The 17111-nt window shown below is 35.0% G+C and overlaps 1 protein-coding gene across 4 annotated transcripts in view; it reads right to left on the reverse strand.

Moving 5' to 3' along the window:
• Positions 1–17111, reverse strand: part of C2CD3 (C2 domain containing 3 centriole elongation regulator) — a 107933-nt gene that overhangs the window by 67333 nt on the left and 23489 nt on the right. For all 4 annotated transcript variants that reach the window (XR_004323351.1, XM_032489333.1, XM_032489334.1 and 1 more), the window contains 5 exons: positions 10288–10435; positions 6877–7037; positions 6112–6321; positions 5512–5624; positions 1817–1935 (listed from right to left, as the gene is read on the reverse strand). Coding sequence is in view for 3 of the 4 variants with exons in the window: in XM_032489333.1 (XP_032345224.1) it covers positions 1817–1935; positions 5512–5624; positions 6112–6321; positions 6877–7037; positions 10288–10435 (751 nt within the window). In the remaining variant the exon portion in view is untranslated. The remainder of the gene's footprint in view (positions 1–1816; positions 1936–5511; positions 5625–6111; positions 6322–6876; positions 7038–10287; positions 10436–17111) is intronic.

Below are 17111 nucleotides of genomic sequence, written 5' to 3' on the forward strand. Positions count from 1 at the left end.
CTTTAACTGAAGTGACAACATATGATGACTTATTAAGGAACCCATGCTTTATGAAGTCAATAGCTTAATTATTTGACTTAGGCAACTCTACGTTGGAAAACCCGTATTATGCCATGTTTTGGTTCCCATTCTGGGTTTCACCACTTCTCCCTGGAAGATCAGAGAGGGTTTCATGAGTCATAAAGAAGTCAGAAGATTACCTTTTTCTATTTTTAAGAGTTCTTTATGAAGAATGTTCAACTTTACTCTTAAAAATAAAAAGTAAAATTAAGGTGATGCAAATTTTTGCCATTAAAGCTAGGAAAATTACAAAACAATATACCTGATTCTATCAAGGTTATGGAGAAACAGAGGCTGTCATATGCCTGAAGCTCAGAATATAAACTGGTAATAAATTTTGGGCAGCAAATTTAGCAATAAGTATAAAAAGCTTTTAATATTCATATTCTTTAGCTCAGTAATCTCACTTCTGGGAATTTATACTAAAATAATAATACATAAGAAGCTCATACACAAATGTATATATTTTAAAATTTAACTATGAGAAATAACTAGATATTCAATAATCAGGAATTATTAACTTAATTGCAGCACATTCCTAGAATGGAATAATATGTAGCCATTAAAATGATGTTTACTAAAAGTGTGAAATAATATTAATAATACTTGTTATGTTTATTAAAAATAGGGTATTAAATTATACACAGTAGACCTTCACCTATTTATAAAATTATGTGTAAAAGATTAAATATATTTTTGAAAAATGAATAAAAATCCTCAAGACAAATTTTTAAAAAGCAGGCTAAAAATTACATATAGAATTATCCTAATACAGAGATTTACATACATAAATGTATTCATTTGAAAAATATAAAAGAGATTCACATAAATATTAACAGTTATTTCTTGGTGACAAGATTATAAAAATATTTTTCTATAAAGATACATATAATTCCCTTATAATTAGAAAAAAGCCATTAACTACATAATTCAGTGTAAATATACTGAAATGCTTATAGAGGTTGTCTTAAAGTTGTGGAACTATGTGTTTCTCTTTGTCTCCCTCTTTTGCTGTATTTTCCAAAAAGAATTTGTATAATTTATATCCTGAAAATACAAACAAAAAGAAAACAAGACCATTCCTCATGCTATCCATACAAAAGGGGAGGTCAAAGATTATAAAAGCTAATCTCTGTTGAAGTAAAACCTGCTCATGACATAGTTTATTGATTTCTGTTGTACCAGTTACAAGCAGATTTTATAATCTTGGAATCAGCTGATAAAACTGCTATCCACATTATACTCGAACATGGGTTGGGTACCTTATGTATTCTATCTGAAAACAGAAAGTAGAACCTCAAATTAAGGCCAATATCCTGTATCAAAATATCCAACAGTCAACTCTTCAGAACAGGGAGCACAGTAAAGAGGTTAAGAACCTAGGATCTCAAGTCAAAAGACTTGCAAGAGAGTCCTGGCTTTGTCTTTTCTTAGCTTAGGTGATCTTAGACAAGTTACTTCTCTAAATCTTGGTTTTTTTCATCTGTAAGTTGAAGATAATAATGTACCTAATTCACAGAGTTGTCTTAATGATTAAATTTGATAGTGTTGTTCATGTAGAGCCTTTAGCATAATATCTGGCCTACAGCAAACACCAAACAGAAATTTAAAACAATAACACTAAACAATAATCATAAGCATTAGTGTCATTTGAGTCTGGAGAAATTCCTAGTATAAGAAGGAATATAATTTTAAGTATGCTCCAAATTCCTGGTGTAATAAATGGTAACACAAAGGTCAAAAGCACTTGAAGTACCTTTTTCTGTGGGGTTTTCTTTGTGTAAATTTGGAAAGTGAGATTGGAATTCCACCAGTGTTCTATCATCGGGCCACCAAACTGTACTGGAAACACAAATCTCTGCTGGAATTTCACCACTGTAAGGAGAACCAAACACATAAGCACACATCACACCACCCAAGTGGAGTCATCTCATCTATCTATGGCTCAATATCACCTACCTCGCTTTTAAATCTAACTAAAATCTCCATCAGGAATCCAGTCACCAAAGTGTTAGTAGGGTTGTAGGACTGAAGGAACAGAGACAAAGAGAAAACCCTGGGTACAGCACAGAAAAGATAAGCAGTACTGTAATGCTCTACTTTGCCACGAGAAATGAATGTCAAGCACATGAGCACAGGATGTGTAAAGAGACATTTCATACACTTTACTGGGTGTAGGTATGACAGTGCTTTTAAAAGACAAGTTGGCAGGTAGTGTAATGAAAGAAGGGGGCTGGCTGGATGTGGGACAATGAGGAATAAATGAAGAGAAGAACTGAATAAAAAACTATAATAATGAAAGTAAGTTTATTTTCTGGCTGAAGACGAAGAGACTCCTACTGTCATACTTGAACAAGGTTCTAAGTACTGATGTTAACTAGCAGTGTTAGGACAGAATCTGTCTTTCAGGTGGAAAGGAGCGGGTTTCTGCTATAATAGCAACTGTAAATGGGATAGAGTCATGGTAGTATCTGAGTTTTTGCTCACTGCTTTGGGGCTTTAACAGGTTAAATAAAAGGAATTTCAGACTAGAATCATTTTATATGAGTAAATCTGTTACTAATGACCACGTCAGACACAATTTATTACCTGTAAAATGACCTTCCCATCCATTCAGTTCTAGACCCTTAAAATGGATATGAAAAACTCATAAAAAGGCCCAGTTACAGAGAATCCACTATCTTTGGCATTCATTCAAACCGCCCATTTGACCTACTGATCTCTAGCTTTGCCATATTTATTCTTGACTCTATTTCTCTTGGTACTCCTGGACAGGATATGGGTCTCGCTACCTGGATCTAACCACAGGAACTGTGAGCAAAAGGTCTGGGCCCAGCAAGCCCACACCCACTAGACCAGTTTACCTGATTATCCTACCATGGGAAGAGAAGTCAGACCATACCTACACCTCATTGGTATGCTGAGAGGATCAACTGAGGTAATAGATGAAAAAGCACTTTGGGCAGTATAAAATCCTTTGTCTACGAACAGAACTCTATTGCAACCTGGTGCTACTCAGATTTCTCCTTATTACTTAAGTATGTTTTGGCACTATATTATTGTATTTCTCATATAATTCTCTATTTCTTAAGCTCATTTTTTTAACCACTATAAGTAAGTTAAGGTAATAATGGAAGAAATTCAAGTAAATAAATTGCTAACAACGTTCCATAGAAGACTTTCTTAGGAATTGGAAGGGATCCTCAAAATAACTTGTCCATTCTCTATTATTGTGAAGAGAGGCCCACAGAAGAAAAGTCATTTTGTCTAGGGTCACACAATTAAGTGTGTGGTATAATAACCATAACTAGAACTCTTCTTCCAATTCCTGGCTTGATGCTTATTCCACATGTCCCATACTATCTTTCTCAGAAGAACAAGGGGAGAACTCAATTGCTGTGTCCAACAATAATAATAATGCGTGAGAAGCAGTATCGATTCAGAACACAAGATTTGGAATCAAAAAAGTTCTAGGTTCAAATTCCAGTTCTACCATATCTAAGATAACCAGTTGTGTTATCTTTGACAACCTACTTAATTGATTTATTCCTTAGATTCCTCTTTCCTCATCTGTGCATGTTTTAGTTTAAGGATTAAATGATTAATGTATGTAAAACACTGAGTAGCTTTTTCGGCACATAATTTAGTGCCCAATAAATGTGAGCTACTATTAGTTACATACTATTTTAGTTTAATGTTTTTACATTCATTATCCCATTTGACTGTCCATTAATCTCTTGTGTAATATAGGCAGTTCTTCCTTTGCAGATACTATGTTAACTGAATCTGGTGTATATCAGAACCACGTCCTCACCATATCTCAATTTTAGAGATGGGGAACCTGAGGCTCAGAGAAGTTTTAAGGAACTCATTACACGTAATACAGATGGAAGGAGGTAGAAGGGGGAAGACCAGAGAAAAGAATTCAACATTTTTCTTTGCCTTAGGGTTTGATAAAAACAGTTTAACCACATTAAAGCTCCTCAAACGTACTTCCTTTAGTCAGTAGGGTCAATTATACATTCTTGAATGCTTTGAACAAACCTCCAGAGCACCTTTTATTGCTACTGATAATTTAAGCATACAGCCAGAAAGTAAACATATGAAAAGTTTTAAATGCCCTAATTCTTCCTTAAAGTGATGGGGAAAGTGAAACAATGTACTCTAGTACTTTAGGTGCTATTTTTAAGGGTAAATAAGTATTTATTTTTAATATTTGTGCTAGGTATATTCACATCAAATGAGAAATGATGCACGTGCAAGATTATGTATTAAAGTACTATTTTTAATAGTAAAATATTTTCCCCCTTGAATTACTGTTATTTTGGAATGAAATGGATGTATATGAAAACTATGCTCTTTTTAAAATTTTTAAATAAAAAATTTTATTAAAGTATAGTTGATTTACAGTGTTTCAGGTTTATAGCAAAATATGTATACGTGTATTCTTTTTCAGATTCTTTTCCATTATAGATTATTATAAGGCACTGAATTCCCTATATTATTTACTGCTATACAGTAGGTCCTTTTGTTTATCTATTTTATATATAGTAGTGTGTATCTGTTAATCCCAAATTCCACATTCATCCCTCCCTCATTTACCCTTTGGTAACCATAAGTTTTTTTCTATATCTGTGAGTCTATTTCTGTTTTATAAATAAGTTCATTTGTATCATTTTTCTAAGATTCCACATATAAGTGATACCATATGATATTTGTCTTTCTCTGTCTGACTTATTTCACATAATATGATAATCTCTAGGTCCATTCATGTTGCTGCAAATGGCATTATTTCATTCTTTTTTATTAACAGCAAAATATTGAAAACAACTTGAATTTTGAAAGTTGAAAATACTATATAAGTCAAAAAAGCCAGTCACAAAAATCATATATTGCATGATTTCATTTATATGAAATGTCCAGGATGGGAAAATTGATAGAGATAGAAAGTATATTAGCAGTTCCTTAGCGAAAGAGGGCGAAGAAGGAATTGAGTTAATGCTAGTAGGTTCGGGATTTCTTTTATGAGGGATGAAAATGTTCTAAAGTTAGATTGTGGTGATGGTTACACAACCTTTGAATACATTAAAAATCACTGAGTTTCACATTTCAAATGGGTGAATTGTATAGTATGTGAATTATACCTTGATAAAGCTGTTTTTATAAAGGGAAGAAAAGAAAAATGGCAACAGTAGAAAGAACATGATCTAAGCATCAGGAGTTCTGAGCTGTAGTCTCAGCTATGTTACTGCCTTGCTGCCTTGCATCAGGACAGTCCTACCATCACTGGGCCAGTTTCCTCATTTATAAAGTAAAGGAATTAGAATAGATTCACTTCAAAATTCTTTCTACTGCTAAGACTCTATAATATGAGAATCAGATGAGTAATTAAGGATTCAAAAATTCTTCCAAAGCCAAAATGTCTAAGGAGTAGAAACCAGGTTCTCTTACTTCCATCTGTAATTTTACTGGATGCAAGTCGAACGACCTCAGTGATCAAAGCTGTCTTTGCTGACCCACTTCTGGAAAAGCCCACAGGAAAGTGATATTCCACAAAGAAGGTGCTAAAAAATTAAAACAAGATAATTAAGAAACAAACCAAATAATAAACCACTTTTCTCTGATAAATCCTACATATCTTTCAAGGCCCTATTTTTAGAACTTCAGGTCCTCAGAGGATCAATCTCCTCTCTTCAAAGCCTTCACTAATCTTGTCAGGCAGAATTAAAGGCTCCCTTCCTTATGCCCTCACTGCACTTTTAATATAAAACATCTCTTTTGGCCCCTAAAACCCTATTATAGATAGCCATTTAAGTGTTTCTCTCTTCTCCTGATTGTAAGGCAGGTAAGAACAGAGTTGAGATCTTAGTTTTCCTTATTCTGATACTTAGCATGGTGCTTGGGATCTAGTGGGGGATCCACTATATTTTTGTTGACTGAATGACACATATGAAAGCATTTTACAATTTGTAAATTATGCAATTATTTACTATTATTATCAGACACACTTTCCAGAAGTGTCAAATTTAGTTTCCCATGTTAGAGACATACCACTTTTTTGTTGTTGGAAGCTTAGGTGGTCTCCCAGGAAACCTTTTTTTGCCAGGGGTCTCCTGAGGACTATCTGGAGGAACTCTCATTGTTTCGATGATGATTCTGACTGAATGTGCTCTACCCAGAAGGGCCAATCTATCCACACTTAGTGTCATCATTTGGGCATCTTCTGGAGTTTCTGATAGCATCTGTTGTTCAACCAAATTTCTGAAAGGAGGTCATACAGACAGTGAGGCAGACGGTCAGAAGCCAAACACGAAATGATCTAGTTTGTACAGGCAAGAGGAGGAAAGAGGAAGGGCAGCAAGCATCCTAATTCACAAGTTATCAAGGATTGAGAGATGGTTTTAATCATAATTCTGGTCCTAATCTACAGTGAAAGAAATCTCAAAAAATGTAAAAACATTCTTGCAATCTAAAGGCTTATCTCCACACACAAGTATAGAAACTGATGTAACAGACTTTACTTCAGTTATGCACTACTTAAACATAACTACACTTTTGTGTATTTTTTTCATTTACTTTCTTTATGCGTATTTTCTACATAAGTGTAATAGAGCACACATACAACCTAGAATTCTGTTTACTTCCTTAACCATTTTATCATATCCATCTTTTCATGTTATTACATTTTTAAGGACTACAATACTTAACGAATTACTGTAACTCATTTAACCAGTCTGATGGTGTTGGGCAAACACAGGTCGTTTTACTTGAGATCTTTTCTTTTGCCTCTAGCCAAGCATTCCTAGAGAAGCTCACCTATTTTTCTTGCCCACTGCCCTTTTCTTCAACTTATAATCATTTGACTCCAGAATCTTAGGAGATCTGGCAAGAGCTTTTGACTGGCTCATTTTTTTAGAAGGGACAACGACAACATCATCATTTTCACTGAAGACATCACTGATGCTCGTATCAGATTTCTATGGGGAGAAGAAACAAAAAGAGAGGCACTAAAAGATAACTGCTTTGAGGATAGTGGCAATAAAAACATTTCTCTAAAAGTAGTAATCAAATTAGTCTCTGTACATATATGTCTCTTGAAGAGACAACTGACACCAGGGAGATAATTTGGCATTTCTCCTGCTTATACAAAAAGAATCTGAAGTTCACAAAAATAACCTACAAGTTCAGTTCAAAGGAAATAAATGAAAACAGATTCCTTGTTCACATTCTCAATAATATTAACAATCACAGTTTACTGACCACCTACTATGTATCTGGTACTATGTTAAATGCTCCATGTGTATTTCCAATACTTACTATATTCTTATAAGGTGTCTTTATCTCAATTTTTACAAGAAAAGGAAAGCTACGTTACGAGAAGTTAGGCAACGTTGTTTATGATCCACAGGTGTAAGCAGTAAAGGTGGATCTTGATCTCCATGAGTTCTAGAGCCTGTATTTCTACCACAGTTTAAGGCATACTGACTGTACAATTATCATCTAACTATATGGATGCGAAGACTCTATTTTTTTTAACCACTCCATACTACTGATGATTTATTCTGCTTTTAATCTTGCTAAGATGAACTGTTTATTATATGTCATAAATTTCCTTAATGGCAGAACTGGTGGCTAAGCCCCCTGTAATTAATTTTACTGTGAGAAAAGGCAACTATAATTGACTGATCAGCCCTTACTACCAGAAAATGCAAAATAAAAAGATAGCATTGTAGTTATTTAGCTCCAAATTTTTAAAAAGTTTGCTGATATAAATGCAGGAGACTACTCCAAAGTCATTTTACATTTATCACCCCCAAATTCCTTTTTTTCAGCATCTCAGGGTGTATAATGTATTGACCTGTCATAAGGGTAACAAATTAATAGTTAAATAAGCATGACCAGACTGTCCTTCTAGGAGGCAATACAACTTTTTCAAGGTGAAATTACAAAGCTTTTTGCTCTTAGGTTTTTCTTAAGTGGCAGTTTAAAAAAATGGTTTTGACAAGGCAATCAAAATCTAGATGAGTCCATAGCCTAAAGGAAATTAAGAGTAAACATAAACTAGGTAGTTCAAAAGCTAATAATTTCAGGAAACAAAACCACAAGGTAATGCTCAATTTCTAAGCTGTGGTTGTTATTCAATATTAAGAACATCAAACACTGACCCCAGGGTAGGACATGAGCATTCTAGCTCCTTGGTCTTCCCACTGTCAATTTGTTCACTCCTTCTTTCAATCAACAATTTTCTGAAATTATTTTGTTCAAATAGCATGGGTGATTACTTAGTACCATGCATACATTCATTCATTTATTTACTAAGTATTCACCTAGTACTTAATTTCTATCAAGACTTTGTTGTACTGGTAATAAAAAGAATGAAGACATGTTCTTGTTCACAAAGAACTGTATCATACAACAGAAGGGCTAAAATAGAGGTATGTGCAGGATATTGTGGACATTCAGGCAACAAATTCTGCTTGGAGGAGTCTGGGGTGGTTTCTTCATAGAGGTGATGAGCTGATTTTTAAAGAATGAAGAGAAGTTTACCAGATGTACAAGGGCATTTCAACATTTAAGGCAGAAAGATCAGTATGAGCAAGAGATACGGAGACAGAAAAAGCTAGACTGTAAAGTGGTGAGACAATCAGTATGAATGGAGTCTCTAGTGGGTACAGGGCAAAAGTGGGAGATGAGGTTAGGATGGTTAAGTCAAGACCAGATTTCAATGCCATGCTCAAGGCTTATGAGACAGTGTGGTCTTGTGGGAAAAACATAGGTTTTTGGCCAGATAGACTAGGGTAAGAATTCTAGTTCTGCCACTTACTTACCAGGAATTAACGTCTCTAAGCTTTTATTTCATGATATGTAAAAGAGATAACACTATCTCATGGGGCTAATAAAAGAATTAAATGAAATAATGAATTTAAAACATTTGGTAGAGTACTTAATAAATAACAGATAATATAAATTCCCTGGCACAGAGAAAATGTGTAATAAATGTAAGTTCCCTTTCCCTTTTCTCCTACAGGTAATACAGTATCAGTGATGACTTTTAAGGTAGAAAGTCATGAAATCCTAACAATTTACAATGTCTTTTAAATCCATCTCCCCCTTTCCAATCCCGCTGTTGCCACTCTCATTCTGGCGCTCCCTCCCTCCCTCTCTCTCACACCTCCAATAACCCAGTGCCTTCCTACCTGCTCCAGTTACTCTCCCCTAGTTGGTCCCCTGGGTCACTGCCAGATTAACCTTCCTGAAACACTATTTCAGTCATGTTGTTTTCTCCTCACCTGACATTCCAAGGCTTTCCCAGACTAATTACAATGTGCTAGCCTGCCTCATCAACAACTTCCCTTCCACACAAGTTCTTACCCAGTCAAATTAGACTCCCTGCAGCACACAAACCACTTCCTTGACAAGTTCTTCTTTCTATTCCCATTTCATTTCCCTTCTCTATCTCTCTGAACACTTTCTCAAGTGTCAGTTAAAATCTCTTATTCCTAATGATATTCTTTCCTGACAATCTCATGTAAAAGCACTCCCTGCTTCCTCTGAACCCTGGTAGCTCTCACTGTCTTTCCATTGAGCTGGTATAAACTACATTGCATTTCAGTTGTCACTGCTGACCTGGAGAAAAAGAAAATTGGGAGTATGACAGCAATCTTCACAAATATAAATGATTATTTGTGAAACAGGGGTTGAACTCATTCTGTATATACTGTAGAAGATGCTAAACCAATGACTAGAACATATATCTTTATATAAGAACTTTGAAAACACTAAAACTGCCTGAAAAGAGAATGCTTTGTCTTAAGGGTCAGTAGAGGTATTTGTCCCCTGTGAGTAGAGGTGTTTCTAGAACCAGATACCAGTCAAGGGTGGTTCTGAGGGTATACCTGCATTAGCTCTTCCTTAAAAGAGTTCTAAGGAAGCCATATAGTATATTAATTAAGACCATAGGCTTTGAACTCAGGTAAACTTGAATTTGAATCCTAGCACTGACACTTGCTATGTGTCCTTAGGCAAAATATTTAATCTTACTAGGCTTGTCTCCTCATTTATAAAATGAGATGACACTCTCCTCTTCAGATTGTCATTATAATTAGAGAAGATAAGGCATGTAAAATGGATAGCTTTCTGTCTGGCAAGTGGTAACATGTCTGCACCTACTAATATCATTAATACTCTTGTTCTCCAATTCCTAAGGCTTCAGATTCAATGACTTACAGGTGCTGTGTAAAATAAGTTCTCCAGGAGACTCTGGTCATACTGAGGGTCATTGGGTTCACTGCTGCAATACACATCACTGCCAGGAGATGGGGAATCTGGAGGAGAGCCTAGCCCGTCCCAGTAACGACCTTGGGATAATTCAGCACTGCAGAGATAAGAAAAACAAAGTAGGACTTTAAAAGAAGTTTCTGCTGAGCTATTCTTTTTTTTGGTAAATTTTCTAAGGTTCTAAACATGGAAGAAAATATGTTAAACAGAAGTCTCACATTAAACAGAAGGTTATCTGATAAATAGTTTCATATTACATTCCCCCTCCTCTGGGATGTCAACAGCTACTGTTAAGAAAATACATTACTGACACTGATTGTGATCTCACTCATTTATTTAACAAACATTTTACTGGGTACCTATTATGTGCCAGGCATGGTGTTAGGTCCTGAATGATACAGAGATGACTAAGCTAACTTGTCTATTCTTGTGCCACTTATGGTCTAGGAGGGAGGGAAAAAACGTAAACAATTAACCATAATTCAAAGAGTTCAATGTTATATATATATATTTTTTGTGAAGAATGGCTAATTCATAAATATGCCTTCTTCCATTAAGCAAAAATATGTGTATTTAGGTTAATTATGGCAAGATTTAATTCTACGTGAGATAGAGAAATGAGTAAAACAGATACTCTACTTATAAAGAATTTGTAAACTAATAAGATATGCATACAAATATGTGTATATTTCATTCATTTTTGTTTCTCCTATAGTAACGAGCGTTTAATCAACATCTGTTAGTGAACTTATTAATTCATAATGAACATAATAAAAGCAATATTTATTCAATATTTAATATGAACCAAGCACTGTGCTAAGCATTTCAATTATGAATTCTTTCAACTTTGCTTCGCTTTCAAGCTAGCTGCTATACTTTTTTCCCTTCTTTAATTTCTCAAGAAAATAATACATGATCACTACCTTCACATTAGATCATGTTCCTACATTTCTTAGAACAAATGATGTTCAATAAATGTTCCTTTCTTCACCTTTTCTTATTCTATAGTAGGGTTTCTCAACCTCAGCACTACTGACAAGTTGGGTGAGAGAATCCTTTGTCACTGGGCTCTATCCTGTGTATTTTGGATCCCTGGATTCTACTCATCAGATGCCAGTAGCATTCCCCTTGTTGTGACAAAATATCTCCAGACATTACCAAATGTTCCAAGGGGTGGGATGCAGGGGAGAACTGCCCCCCAGTTGAGAACCACTGATCTATAGTAATCTCTCTCTTAAAGGTTGGAACTTCCTAACTGCCAAAACCCAGGTAACAACTTTCCAACCCACATGGCTTCCCTGCAGCTTCTGAGCACTGCTCCATTTTGAAGCACTACTTCTTGGTATATTCTACAAAATTCTCATTTGCCAATTATGGTCCCCCGCAACTCATTTGCTTGCTTTTCCCCCCTGCTTTGCACACCCTTAAAGTTATGAAGATCTCCACCATTCATTATACAGTCCTCCACTTTTTACTTTTTTTTTCAAATTAACATTTCTTTGAGTTCATTCTTCTGTCTATGACACATAAAAAGGCACCCCATTTCCCTACATGCAGTATTTGGTACATACTTATAATCAGAAACCTGGAGAGGTCAGAGCTACTTGGCACAGGCCAGAGGCCGGGGTTCCTGTTGGGAGGGCAGGAGACATGGAAGCTAAAAAAAAATGGGGGGAAGAGGCTAGAATTTGCCTGTGTTCTTCGGCTACAAGACAAGCCCACCCTGAGCACTTTCCTTTTTTTTCTTCTTAAACATTTTTTAATCAAAGAATAAATGCACCTATTTTAAAAGTCAAATCGGATTACAAGACATAATAAAGAACAGTAGCTACCTGCCTCCTTAGGGTGTTTCTTTTGGTATTTACCTTCATATTTCTAAGTAACATATGTACTGCTATTTTCTGATTTTTCACTTTTCTATGGACTTTCTATAATGAAAAATGAAAAAATCCTCATTTATACCATTTATACCATTACTCTTGGACACAGATTTCACTTCCCCATCTTCTCAATTTACAATTTTTTGTTGTTAACGTACAGGGTTAACATCATATCAGAGCCAAGTATAATTTACTACACTTTCTTATCCAACTTCTAGTTTTCCTTATTTTAGTAACTGCCTTAATTTTCATTTACTTAGTTTTTTATGTGCCTATCAGTATTTTACTACTGAACTCTCCAAGAGAACAGAAAATTCCCTCTCAATTTGGTCAAACACAGGAGAAATGTTTCCACCTACCCTCTTCCTTCCTTAGAAATATTCCTACTGAAGTCCTGTCTTGCTCCCCATAAGGAGTGTTTGCTTTCTAAACATGACACAGATCTTAAACCTCCTTTTCTCTTTCTTCTGTGTTAGATCCCCTACTTCGCGAACTCCATGCCTTACTCTTTCTTCCTATATTCTCCTTGTGGTAGAGGATATCCTGTGATTTCCTAAGAACTAGTGCAAGAGAGGCAATCTTTTGAGACCCTGGATATATGAAGATATTTTTACTCTACCTTCACACATGTTTGACAGTTTGATTGGGAATGGAATCTGAGTTCAAAAATTAAGAATTTTCAACGGGGAAGGGTATAGCTCAATGGTAGAGTACATGCTTAGTATGCAAGAGGTCCTGGGTTCAATCCCCAGTACCTCCATTAAAAAAAAAAAGTTAAACAAAAATTAAGAATTTTCAGAATTCTGAAAGCAATTCTCCACTGTCTTCTATGGAGTAGGTAAAAAAGCCTTTGTTTCCAGCTTTATGGAAGTATAATTGATAAATAAAATCATAACATATTAAAAGTGTACAATATGATGATTTGATATACATTGTGAAAGGATTCCTCTCACGGAGTTACTCATCCATCACCTCACATATTTCCATTCCTCTTCCTTCTTTTTTTTTTTTGTGAGAACATTTAAGTTCTACTCTCTGAGCAAATTTCAGTTATGCAATACGGTGTTATCAACTATAGGTACCTATTTCATACACATTAGCTCCTCGGACCTTATTCATCTTATAACTGAAAGTTTGTACCCTTTCACCAACCTCCCTTTGTTTCCTCCAACCCCCAGAAATGACTTTTTTACAATCTATTTCAATACATTTGACTTTATTTTTGATTCCACATATAAGCGATACCATGCAGTATGTGTCTTTCTCTGTCTAGCTTATTCCACTTAGCACAATGCTCTCCAGGTTTATCCATGTTGTCACAACTGACAAAATTTCTTTCTCTTTTGAGGCTGAATATTCCATTGTTTATATATTATACCACATTTTCTTGATCCAGTCATCCATGATAGGCACTTAGGTTGTTTCCATACCTTGGCTATTATGTATAAGGCTGCAATGAACAGGGGAGTATCCCTTTAAGATAATGATTTAATTTCCTTTGGATACATACCCAGAATTGGGATTGCTGGGTCATATGGCAGTTTCATTAATTTCTTGAGGAATCTTCACACTGTTTTCCACAGTGACTGTATCACTTTACATTCCCACCAACAGTGTACAAGAGTTTTCTTTTTCTCCAAATCCTCACCAGCATTTATTATCTCTTTTCTTTTTGGTAACAGACATCCTAATCTGTGTGAGATGGTATCTCATTGTGGTTTTGATTTGCATTTCCCTGATTAGTGATGTTGAGCACATTTTAATGTACCTATTGGCCATTTGTATATCTTCTTTGGAAAAAAAGTCTATTTAGGTCCTTTGCCCATTTTTTAACTGGGCTGTTTTTTTAAGACTATTGATTTGTATGAGTTCCTTGGTATATTTTGGATATTAATTCCCTATCAGATATGTGGTTTACAAATATTTGCTATCATTCCCAATGCTGCTTTTGCATTTTGTCAGCGGTTTTCTTTGCTATGCAAAAGCTTTTCAGTTTCATGTAGTCCCACTTACTTATTTTTGCTTTTGTTGCCTTGGTGTCAAACGGACATTTTAACAATATTAACTCTTAATCCATGAACATGGAATATCTGTCCATTTATTTGTGTTCTTTTCAATTTCTTTTATCAACGTCTTACAGTTTTCAGTGTACAGATGAAAAATTCACCTCCCTGTTTAAATTTATACCTAATTTGATTTTTTTGATGCTATTGTAAATGGACTGTTCTCCTAATTTCTCTGATAGTTCACTGTTTGTGTATAGGAACAAAATTGAATTTTGTATATTTATTTTGCACCTTGCAACTTTACTGAATTCATTGATTAGTTCCAACAGTTTCTGGCAGACTTTAGTGTTTCCTGTCATCCACAAACATTCTTATGATTCCTTGTATTTCTGTGGTATCAGTTATAATGTCTCCTATTAATCCTCTTTCTTTTTGTCTTGGTAAGTCTAGCTAATGGCATGTCTATTTTATCTTTTGAAAAAAACAGCTTTTAGTTTCACTGATCTTTTCTATTTAGGTCTTTTTAGTCTCTATTTCATTTATTTCCACTCTGATCTTTGCTATTTCTTTCCTTCTGCTAACTTTGGGCTAGTTTATTCTTTTTCTAGTTCCTTGAGGTGTAGAGTTATTTTTTTTCACTTGAGATCTTATTTCTTAATGCACATATTTGTTGCTATAAAATTCCCTCCTAGATATGATTTTGTTGTATCCCATAAGCTTTGGTATGTTATGTTTCTACTTCTCTTTGTCTTAAATGATATTTTTTTCTCTTTTGATTTCTTCTTTGTTCATTGGTTGCTCAGGGGCCTGCTGTTTAATCTCTACATATTTGTGAATTTTATAGGTTTTTTTGTTTTTTGTATTGATTTTTAGTTTCATACCATTGTAATCCAAAAAGATGCTTGATATTTCAATCTTCTTAAATTTATTAAGACTTGTTTTGTAGCCTAACATATGATCCATCCTGGAGAATGTTCCATGTGTGCTTGAGAAGAATATGTGTTCTGCTGTCGTTAGATGGAATATTTTGTGTATGTTTATAAGGTACATCTGATCTAATGTGTCATTTGAGTCCAATCTTTCCTTATTGATTTTCTGTTTGGATGATCTATTCGTTGTTGAAGTCCTCTGTATTGTTGTTTATTTCACCCTACAGACCCACTAATATTTTCTTTTTGTATTTAGCTGGTGCTTTGGTGGGTACACAAATATTTACAATTGTTATAGCCTCTTGATGAATTGGCCAACTATCATTATATAATGACCTCCTTGATCTTGCTACAGTTGGCTTAAAGACTATTTTGTCTGATATAAGAACAGGTACTCCCTACTCTCTTTTGGTTTCCACTTGCATGGAACATCTTTCATATTTCTTCACTTTGAGCTTTGTAGGGATTCTTAAAGCTGAAGTGAGTCTCCTGTAGGCAGCACATAGTTGGGTCTTGTTTTCAATCTGTTCAGCTACTCTGTCTTATAATTGGAGAATTTAGCCCATTTGCATTTAAAGTAATTATTGATAGGTATGAACTTACTGTTACCATCTTGTTAATTGCTTCTTGGTTGATCTGTAGTTCTTTTGTCCCTTTCTTACTCTCTCCCTTTGTGATCTGATGATTTTCTGTAGTGGTATGTTTTGATTCCTTTCACTTTCTCCTCAGCATATCTACTATAGGCTTTTGCCTTGGGGTTACCATGAGGTTTATATAAAACATAACAATCTATTTTAAGGTGATAATGTAACTTTGAACACATACCAGAGCTCTCTCACACCCACATTAAAATTTTTTTGATTTCACAATCTGCATCTTTTACATTGTATATCTACTAAGAAATTATTGTGGTTATATTTACTTACATTTTTGTCTTTTAACCTTCTTACTAGATTTATAAGTAATTTATCTGCCATCATTAGAATAATAGAGCATTCTGAATTTAACTATAGATTTACCTTTACCAGTGAGTTTTATACTTTCATATGTTTCCCTGTTACTAATTAGTGCCCTTCCATTTCAGTTTGAAGAACTCCCTTTAACACTGCATGTAAGGCTGATCTAATGGTGAGGAACTCCTTCAGCTTTTGTCTGTCTGGAAAATTCTTTCTCTCCTTAATTCTGAAGGACAACTTTGGCAGGTAGAGTATTCTTGGTTAGCTGTTCTTTTCTTTCAGTACTTAATATAACAGCCTACTCCCTTCTGGCCTGCAAAGTTTCTGCTGAAAAACTTGCTAATAATCTTATAGGGGTTCCCTAGTCCATAACAAGTTGCTTTCCTCTTGCTGTTTTTAAGATACTTTCCTTGTAACTTGACAGTTTAATTATAACAGGGCTTACTGTGGGTCTCCTTTGATTTATCTTGTTTGGAACTCTCTGGGCTTCCTGGATCTGCATGTCTGTTTCTTTCCCCAGGTTAGGGAAGTTTTCAGCCAGTATTTCTTTGAATAAGTTTGAAATTCTTATTGAAATTCTCACTTGGTTCATGCATTGTTCTCCTGATCTCAGTGAGCATCTTTATGACCATTATTTTTAACTTTCTGTCAGGTAAATTACTTAACTCTGCTTCATTAAGATATGTTTCTGGATTTTTATCCTGTCCTTTTGTTTGGACCATATTCCTCTGTTTCTCCATTTTCCTTGACTTTCTGTGTTGGTTTCTGCTTATTAGATAAAACAGTCACCTATCTCAAGTCTTCACAGAATGGTCTTGTGTAGGAGATGAACCTCACTGAGCAGCCCAGCCCAAGATCCTAGTTGTCTCATAAGCTTTTGTGATTGTCTAATACTTTGTTCTTAGTGGCTCCCAGTAGTTGAGGGTGTACTAAGACCCATCAGTGTCCCAAAGGGGAGGATTATAGTCAACACCTAGATGTAGGCTGATTAGAAGCTGAATC

The sequence above is a fragment of the Camelus ferus genome, chromosome 10, assembly GCF_009834535.1.
Source record: "Camelus ferus isolate YT-003-E chromosome 10, BCGSAC_Cfer_1.0, whole genome shotgun sequence".
Lineage (NCBI taxonomy): Eukaryota > Metazoa > Chordata > Mammalia > Artiodactyla > Camelidae > Camelus > Camelus ferus.